Raw genomic sequence first — 10000 nt, forward strand, 5'->3', positions numbered from 1 at the left:
AGATTTCTCCAGATTCTCAGAAACATTTGATATGTTCTGTGAATGATTGAACTGTTTTGCAGTCGACATTGAGGAACTTTATTCTGAAATTCTTCTACAGTTTGTAGACAGTCTTTTATAGATTGGTGAAGCTCCGCCCCTCTTTACTGCTGAAAGACACTGGTTTTCTAATTGACACTATTTATACTCAACATCTCACTGACCTGCTGCCCATTAACCTCATTACTTACTAAAAATTAAAAAATTTACATTTGAATAACATTTACTTTTTTCCAGAAATGTTTTGCTCCGTCACAACTTTTGCAGCATCAAATTCAAAATGACTATTTTTTCCTTGAAATGGTAAAATCTCCTCAGTTTACACATTCACTATGTTTTCTATGTTTTATTGTGAATGAAATTTGGGTACAGTGTAGATGACTGAGTGCATGTGATTGTGGGTGTCTCTGATCATGGGTGCTGGTGATTGTGGGTGTCGCCCCCTTGTGTTGTGGCTGTATTGTTTTGTATGATTATAGATTTTCCCATGGTGTTTATCCTGAAATCAGTCCCCGTCACCTTTTTTTCGTACAGCGCTAAAGGGTTCCAGCACCAGAGGATGACTAACGGAGCCATGAACGTGGAAATCGGAAACCCGGCGTATAAAATCTACGATGGAGAACAAGATGACGACGTAGGAGAACTTCTGGATTCTGATTTCACACTTGATCCAGACAAGGTGATACTCCACGATCAGATTCGTACCAGTTATATTTCATTTCATTTTTACAAATCTTCAGTGGAAATTAAATAAATAACTTACCATATAAGTGAATAAATAGAGACATAAATGAACACATGGCAGACTGATTTTACATGTTACTCAGACTTTTCCCAAAAGTCCTCCAGTTAAAGATTCCACACGGGACACGGAAGCGGCAAGTTTAACATTTCTATTTCACTTATTGTAGAATTTATCCTGCTATTAAATCAATCACCAATCACTAATAATCACAAGATAATTAAATAAAAAAATCATCTGTTATTCAGGTCTCATTCTGTATATGAGATTGATGTTTATTTGTTTATTTATTTAAATTCCTTAATCATCAAATTCAGTGAAATCGTTTGTGATCATCAGAGGAATCAAGCTCAAGAATGAAAGACTAATTCACACCGAATTGATCAAAATGCAAACATATATACGCTAGTGTGTGTTAACGGAACGCTGCGCTCTTTTAACGCTAGCACTGGGAAACAGCTTTGTAATTGAGCTTTTTCACAACTCTGGCGACACAACACAACACAATCTCTTTCAACACAACGTGTTTTTTTTTCCTCTTTTTAGCCGACTAACTTCACGAACCCGGTGTACTCCTCACTGTACATGGGCGCCCAAACCAGCCACAGCTCTCTGGCGAGTACGGATGAAAAGAAGGAGCTGCTATCACGAGGAGACGAGGAACCGCTAGTGGGAGCATTAGCATAAACTCGTCTTCCATGTCGTCGACCATGATGATGATGATGATGATGATGATGATGATTTTAATGATTTTATGGTCCATATCTTTAAAAAAAAAAAACACGCACCAGGTTTTACCTTTTTACGCAAAGAAAGAAAGAAAGAAAGAAAGAAAGAACACCCCCCCACACACACACACAGAAGGAGGAGGATCAGCGGTTCGCTGCGTGAACGCCGTGTACGAACCTGTACAATATGAAGGACAACTTTTGTACGTGACGCAGTTCTATTTTTATTCTTCTCTTTTTCATCACGATTCTTCAGATCAGAACGAGCGGAAAGAGAAAAGCAACAGTTTTATACACGTTTTTTTCTCGTCTCCACCTTTTTACCCTAATAGCCACTACCTCTGTGCGGAAAAGAAAAAGATTTCAAATAATAAAGAGACGCAGTCTGGAAAATTGGAACAGTTTTGATTTTATTTTTGTATTAAATTGTATAGAGAAAGAATATTGTTCCGTCTCAGTATTGCCGTTGAGTTCGTGAGTGTGTGTGTGTGTGTGTGTGTGTGTACACGTGTGTGTGTGTGTGTGTGTGTGTGTGTGTGTGTTAGAGAGAAACATCAATCTCATCCTTCCTGTCTCTTTATTTGACTCAAACGTTCTGAATTGTGAGAAATGTCGATGCTTTCATGGTACATACGTCTTAGAAACGTTGTTTTTTGCTTTGGTGTTGAAGCTTCATGCATAAATCCTCAGTACTGATCCTGGGAGGTGCATCGTGACACGTCTGTAAAGATTTATCACATCGTCAGAAATCATTCTGTTAATCCTGCCTTTCTTTTCTCTCTCTCTCTCTCTCTCTCTCTATTTTTTGTTTTCTGTTCGAGATTCCAGAATCTTTTCACTATTAAAAATTGTCAAAAATCCGGAACGTAATCACCTTCAGGCGTCAACTAACTGTACTTCACTGTATTGATTTTATTGTTCATGTCGTATTTTTACAATAAAAATGACAGCTTTTATAGTCCAGAGTGCATGAAGGCCCGACAGAAACCCGGCTCTGAAATCAGAAGTCGTGTATTTGCTGGAGTCTTTACACACTAAATAACATTTGTTATAAAAATAAAACATTTTACATCTGTATTGTTGTTGCTGTATTTTTTCTCATAACAGTCGTGTGTCCTCCAGTCCTCCTTCCCTCACCAGCTACTGTTTTTAAGAATGAACGCATAAAGCCACCAAATGTGACTCCGCCCCCCTGACCACACCCCCAGACCACTCCCCTTTTATCTACTACAAACATTCGGTCTTTTAATTAGTATCGTGATATCAGTTTGCTGACAGCAAAAATTCTGGATCCTGGTTACTTTTTTGTATTTATATTTTACTGTAACAAGAAAAAATTCATTAATTTCATCATTTAAATCTAAATATTTCCATGGAGATGAGAAGTGATATGAAATGATTGGTTTGATGATTAATAAAACTCCCTCACACCTACAGCGTGGAAATAATTCCACCTAGTTCAGTGTAAAATTGATTTATTTAAAATACTGTTATAATAATATTATGTAACTAAAATAATAATATATATGCATAATCTCGGGAGTTTTTCCTTCACCACAGTCGCCACTGGTTTGCTCATCAGGGATAAAGTTACACTTATAAAGAACTTATTCAATTTTGATCAGCACATTATCAGTGTAAAGCTGATTTGAGACAATGTTCATTGTTAAAAGCTCAATACAAATAAACAGAATGTTTTATTACGTTTTGTATTATAAATTGTATCTTTTATTATTTTCATTGCTTTCACTTCATAATTCTTCAGACAAATTGGCCAATATTAAGAAAAGTATGTACACAGATTTGCCATTGGGCAGCAAACTTCATCCACAGACTTCAGTTTCTTGACAGTGCTGAAAGTGTACTGTGGCAGTTTCACCAAGCTTCCAGAACCTTACATTTGCAGATTTTATATCCATAAAGCTGTTACAAAATGGCAAACTTGGAATAAAATTAAAATAAATAAATGTAATTTCTCACCAGTTGATGGCGTTATCTCCACCTCTGCAGTGCGCTCATCATCTAATGGTTTAAACTTTACAACACTGCATTTCTGTTTTGCTTCACAGATACACCAGATTTGAAGAGCTATTTGCAGCTCAGTTTCTAATTGCTGAGGTATTGTCCAGTTCACTGTCTCCGAAAACGTTGCAGTGTCTCGAGGTGCTGAGGGTTTTATATTTTCGCTATCTATTGTGTACTAATGTTTTAAATTCAGGGAGAGAAAATGTAGAAATGACAAAAACATTACCAGACATGAAGTAGATAAAAGAATGTTTAATAGAAATACAACATTGTTATATTACACATAAACAAATCTCTACTATAAACAATAACTATTACTCCCAATAATAATAACATTAGGAAGAAGAAAAGGAAGAATATATTTAGCACATCTATAAGTATAGACATTCAGGGTAAATAGAATGTTTAATCAGAAGCGATACCGGGTCGGAACCTCGGTAAGCCATTTTCTCTTTTTACACTTCAAAATTCAAATATAGAATCAGAAACACTGAAATCATTTTAATAACTGAATAAAATCTGAAGATTTATTATAACGCAATGACTGAATAATAATGAAGGAAAGTATTTGATACGTCAACTCTTTAAAAGTGACTGTTTATTATACTGCACTTTAGATCTGTTTAAAACAGTAAGAATCTCGATTTATTTCGATTCCTGGTTTTACTTCATCTCCATGTAGTCTACTTACATATTAAGTTTGTCTGGTTATATTATTTTAACATAACTGTCGGTGAAGGTACTTACAGAAAGCCAGTTGTTAGTTCTGTTTAGTGTGTCCTCGCTGTTTATTATCCATTCACATGAAACTGAAAGTATTTTGTAGAAATGTGGTTTTGCTGGAGCCTCTGCTCTAGAAATTGAAAGCAATAACTGAAGCTACTTATATAATATTTCACTGGTCTGGAAAACACTGGGACGAGCTTAATCCTGCATTTACGGGCTGATTTTTCTCCTCTTTTCCCAGATGCTCTAGAGCTCCAGGCATACCCAACCCATGCCCACAAACTGTATCCAATCCTCCAGGTTCTCCACACCAAGGTTGTAGAAACCAGTTAATCCCTTGTATAATTTGTTCCACCTGGCTGTTGGGCTGTGGGAGATATGAGGGAGCCCTTTGGCCCCTGACGATGTCCTCTGGAATACTGAAGTATGGAACCTATGGCTCAAGAAGAGCTCAGCTATAGTGGTGAGCAGGCCATGCAATAGAATGAGGCACAGTAACTTCAAGGAGTTGGTGATTCAATCAAACACAATGCAAGAACTGACCGGCAGGGTTTGTGGAACCTTGATTTTGGGCTCAAACAGTAGAGGAAGTTTGGCTTGGAGCTTAGTGGGAAGTCTGTAGTAAAAGGAGGGAATTATCTAATGCGGAATTGTACGTGTTGAATGATATCTACTCTTTTATTTTCATTTGTTTTGAAAATTCACCATCATATCATCTAAAATCTAAAAAGAAATTCAACAAAAGCACAGTCTAAAGCTGCATGAACATTTCTTTCATATAGTGAAGCAGATAGCAGACACAAAAAAACCCTAAAATCTGCATAAACATTTTACACTCCATTATTCATCACTTTCATTTGAGCTTTTTCATGTAGATTTCTTTGTGTCAGCAACACAAGGCTTGGTCAAGTTCTTTGGCTAGTTTTTATTGCAAATACTATTTTACTAAAGATAAGCTATAAATTCAAAATTCAGCATTTTAGTTTGTTATTCAGCTCTACACGATGCCTTTGGCTTTCAGCTCTTCCTTCACCCTTCTTAAGTAGTCAGGGTCTGGATAACCATAACTGTGAAAAGAAAACGTTGTTTTTACATTAATATTAAAATATCTTGCCCTTTTAAAGACTTTGATTTTGCATATAAGATCTGTTTACCTTTGCGGCCCACCATGCATACTAGTCTTGTGATGAATATCGTTCCAGATAACCATATCTTCTGCTCCAGTTGTTCTGGAGAATCCAACAGTAAAGATGAGTCTCTGATCAAAAGCCCTTCTCAATAGATTCAGCACATGATTTCCTTCACTGTTGTCTGGTAAAAACGCAGTGCGCCGAGTCCCAGAGAAAGATTTCCCAGGGTTTGGATGCTCCTCCTGAATAATAAAAATTTACAAAATGAGATTAGAGATGAGTCCTGAATTGAACAAAATGACACAATAAACTGTATAACACAAATATCACCTGCTACAGTATATAGTAATTATAGGACTTTCTCTTTTCCAATTAATAACATTCCTGTTTAATGACTATTACTGCCAGTTTTTAGTCGTTCATGCTCATTAACAAGACAGTTACTTGGAACATTTGACCAAGAAAACAGTATTATGTAAAACACTCATTTGATGTAACTAAGACAGAAAGTAGAAAGTTCTCTTACTGTCTGAATGCCACCTGGTATGGAGTAATCAATTTGAATGGTGTGACATTGAGGAAAGCCAGGGAGGGAAAAGGATCCTTTTAAGACAGCCATCGTTCCTTCAGGTTGGTTTCCTATTAAGATGCCAAAGATTTTCTTACACAGAGGACAGATTTCTCCACTGCTCTTTATTGACAGTCTCAGACACTCTTTACAGAACTCATGACCACAGATCAGTTTTGACTTTTCAGTAAATGTATCCAGGCAAATTGGACAATTATCCTCTTCTTTTTCTTTCACTTTCTCTCGGAACTCTTTGTTGGAATCCTGACGCTCTGTTCCACCTCTCAGGTCGGTTCCATGAGCCCCTCTCATCACATCCATCCCCACTTGTCCCCTCTGTGATCCATTTGCCTGTCGGAAATTCCACGGATATCTGAGCGACTTCTTTGTCTTCTCATCAGGCACAGGATGTCCAACTAATTTCTCGATGTTCACTATCGCAGGAATGAGATTCTTTGGAAGTCCTAAAAGTTTCCAGCTTCCGTTTATTTCTGTTCTTCCAATACAGTTGTGTTCAGAGCAAATTTTCTCAAATGCTTGGGACATTTTCTCATTGTAGGCACCATCTTTAAGATCACAGGTGACTGCTGAGGTGACGACCTTTTGGTAGAGATGAGTTAAGGCTCTGAGGGCGTGAGCTTCAAGATTGACCTGGTGAATCCCTCTGGACCGAGCTGAAACCTTAATCGAGCCTTGACCAGGTTGATAATGAAACTGGACTCCATATTTTTTTTCAAACTCAGAAATCTCTTTATTAAATGTACCTGCTAACAGTTTCTGGTGTGCTTCATCCATCTCAATTGCAGCTCGAGTGTCTGTGATCTCCATGTCCAAGGTGTGAAAATTCTGCTTTGAAGAACTTCCTGATGGATTCATGTCAATCCCCATCTTGTCTGACTTGCTGTTGCTAAATGATGTTTCTTCTTTAACTCCAGGTTCCAAATGTAAACGCTTTGAAACGACTGATGTCATTTCTTCTGGTCCAATCAGCAGGTTGGTATTTGCTGACATGTTCAGCATGATCTTGTGCTCCTCCTTTGGAATATTTTGCAGCACATGTTTCATAACATCAGACTCCATGCATGTTTGAGGGATGTTTACAAATTTGAGATTATTAGCTTTATCCTGGTAGAGAGAAATAAAAGCCTGAGCAGCGTTTCTGACATCACTCTCACTCTTCTCACTGGGTTTCTCAGCAGAGATTAAGATGTGTGTTTCTGCACTTATTTTAACTCCAAAATCATTCCAAATTTTTTCCATCTCCTTTCTATAAACTTGACTCAGGTAGAAGTATTGAGAGGGAGGAACAGTAAGAGCATCAGAAGCTTCAATCATCTTCATGGGCTCAGGCTGATTTATGTCAGAAGCAGTAGTGGGGGTCACAGTCACCTAAATATGGAAATACAAATGACAGAAGTCAGATTATAATGTATAACCCTCTTGGACTGTAGGTATGAAAATGGTTTGTGTGGACTGATATTGTTTAGGCTTCACGTGTTATCAATATAATAAACTACATCTGCTTCACTACAGTTCCATCACCATGTGCCATGACCATAAATATGATGGCAGTCTGAGATTGTGTGTTCATAATAATTCTGAATTCATTCATAATTCAAATAATTCATCATTTGTATCACATAAGATGAGTTCTGACTTCTATTACAGCTTTATAGACAAAATGATGTTTGGAGTAGTCATTATGATCCAGCAGCTTAATATTAAACCGTTATTGTGAGAAATCTGAACACAGTCCACTACAATATATATATTATTCATTATATACTTATATTTCCTCATCAATTAAACACTCACTGACATTATAAACAAATATCTAAATATCTAATACAATCGTCAAAAAATATTCTAAATCAAATGTGTTCAAATGTTTAAGACCAGAAAGTATGAAGGCAGAGTTACCTTCGGGCTGAAAGCTTCATTAATAGGCTCCGCTGTAGGGCCCTGAATGTGCTGAAAGTGTGCTGTGGCGGATTTCTGACTCTGTTTCAATGTTATACTTGCAGTTTTTATACCCTTTAAAGCTGTTAAAAAATCTGAAGGAAAGAAAATACATTTGAAGTATTAAATCAACAGAAAGGCAAATCTGATTATATTTGTTTCTCATAACTTAAAAAGAATTCAAACAAAATACATGATTGCAGTTTCTTACCAGTTGATGGTGTTATCCCCACCTCTGCAGTGCGTCCATCACCTATTGGTTTAAACACTTCAATATTGCATTTCTTATTTGTTTCACAGTTACACCAGGTCTGAAGAGCTTTTTGCAGTTGAACGTTCCATCTCTGAGGTAGAGGTTCTGCCCAGTCCACTTTCACCAAAATCCATGCAACATCCAAAGGTGCTGAGGGTTTGACCTCATCAGTATTTGTTGGAGGACCCTAATGTTTAACAAAAAAACAGGAATAGATGTTGAGTATTCACAAAATTCCTGTAATCCATTTGTTCTCCTTCACTAGGCATGCCATTCGATACGTGCAGAAGTTATTAGCAGGAACACTGTGCTGTTAAACCTCTCAGAACTTTTTTTTTTCAACAGCCTGCAATATCATCAACAGATCAGATGTATCATTAGATGTAACCAAAGAACCAGTGTTGTGTTATTCACTGATAGAGACTTCAAAGCATGTTTGTACGTCGCTCTGGATCAGGGCATCTGCTAAATGCCGTAAATGTAAATATGTGAGAATAAACAAATACAATGACTCTATATTTTGGGGGACAAAAACAGCCATTTAAACTCCATTTGGGTTACACCAGTTCATAATGCTTATTCTTGGGTTGTTCATTGCCCAGCAATGTTCCAATAGCTCATGAGCCAAGAAATCGAATTTAGCTGTTTTCTCTTTTTGTTTTTGTTTGGGGGATTTTTAATTGCAGAATTGAATTTTCAAGCCTTTGCACTTTTTACCCTGGTTCACGCACTGACACTGACAGAACACGCAGGCAAACCATGAACCCTGCAGAGACACTTAAACCTTGGGAGTTCCTGGACACTGTAGCGTACCAGATGTTGCTGCAGTGCTACAAGGCACTTCTTCTCAAGTAGGAATTGTTGATGATAAACATCTGGTCTGCTTTACAAGACCTGCATAAATGGCTGCCTCCCTGCCTTGCTGAGGCCACCTCTAAACCTTCCCACTTCACTGAGGATGTTATTCTGCCTACATGTTCAGCTGAGGACATTGCTCCGCCCCCTTGCTCGGCTATGGAAAGCCTATTTGCTTTGTTCCCATTGTCTGTTCTGCCTCTGTCCTTGTTTCCATCGTCCCCCCCAGGTAAACAATCCAAATATTTATCCAAAGGCATAAACACAACAGGCAAATGTTGATTAATTAGTAAACAAAGTAAAAGGCAGGACAAAAACATGATCGATAAATCAAATTATCAGCAACACTGGAATATGAAGCCAACAACAAAACTGTTTGCTAATCAGCAGTAAAACTGGACCAGTTACTTCACACACACTGTCTCTTGTGTGATGTATCAGAACTTTAGTGAAATAAAAAACCTTGTGTTACCTGTGAAGAAGCAGCAGAAGCAGAAGCAGATCTCTTTTGGCCCTGCAAATAAATATAACACACAACACACAATGCACAATCTGGAAACATCACAATTTATAAAGATTTATTTTATTAATTTGCTGTATTTTACTGCAGTACAAATATTACAGTTTTCTTATTATTGTTACTTCCTTGTTTCCTATTTATTTTATATTATTTAATATGAACATACTTTCTTCTGTTGGTCTGCAACATCTGCTTCATTTGTAATTTTTTTCTGCTGTTCCTCATCTAAAGAACCCGTAACTTTTAGCGAGTTCACCTGTGAATAAAAACAATGAAATTTACCACTGAATTCAGAGTGATTTTAACTGGAGATGTTTCTGAATTCACCTCCATTGTTTTTTAGTGATACATAAAAACAGTCAATTCTTATAGGAAAAATTCAGTGTTAAAGCTGAGAATGTAAAAATAAAAGAATCTGATATTTACCTTAGAAGTGTCTGAAGCAGAATCTGTCT

General features: G+C 37.1%; 2 protein-coding genes across 5 annotated transcripts in view; one reads left to right on the top strand and one right to left on the bottom strand.

Annotated features, from left to right (window-relative positions):
- The window catches only part of LOC310722966 (low-density lipoprotein receptor-related protein 1-like), a 109695-nt gene extending 107111 nt beyond the window's left edge, over positions 1–2584 (top strand). Inside the window, exons 76-77 of the mRNA XM_083535818.1 lie at positions 574–718; positions 1328–2584. Of these exons, the coding sequence (XP_083391944.1) occupies positions 574–718; positions 1328–1468 (286 nt within the window). The 3' untranslated portion in view covers positions 1469–2584. The remainder of the gene's footprint in view (positions 1–573; positions 719–1327) is intronic.
- A 1187-nt stretch (positions 2585–3771) lies between these two features.
- Positions 3772–10000, bottom strand: part of dtx3lb.2 (deltex E3 ubiquitin ligase 3L b, tandem duplicate 2) — a 10016-nt gene continuing 3787 nt past the window's right edge. For 2 of the 4 annotated variants that reach the window (XM_083535526.1, XM_083535525.1), the window contains 8 exons: positions 9972–10000; positions 9712–9801; positions 9498–9539; positions 8129–8357; positions 7879–8000; positions 5917–7347; positions 5415–5632; positions 4918–5327 (listed from right to left, as the gene is read on the bottom strand). The exon at positions 9972–10000 is cut by the window's right edge and continues 22 nt beyond it. In XM_083535526.1, the coding sequence (XP_083391652.1) occupies positions 5258–5327; positions 5415–5632; positions 5917–7347; positions 7879–8000; positions 8129–8357; positions 9498–9539; positions 9712–9801; positions 9972–10000 (2231 nt within the window). In that variant the 3' untranslated portion in view covers positions 4918–5257. Of the gene's footprint in view, positions 4877–4917; positions 5328–5386; positions 5633–5916; positions 7348–7878; positions 8013–8128; positions 8358–9497; positions 9540–9711; positions 9802–9971 lie in introns of those variants that run through there. The other 2 variants (XM_083535527.1, XM_083535524.1) reach the window with 2 other exon arrangements.

Source organism: Silurus aristotelis (assembly GCF_946808225.1).
Source record: "Silurus aristotelis genome assembly, chromosome: 29".
NCBI lineage: Eukaryota > Metazoa > Chordata > Actinopteri > Siluriformes > Siluridae > Silurus > Silurus aristotelis.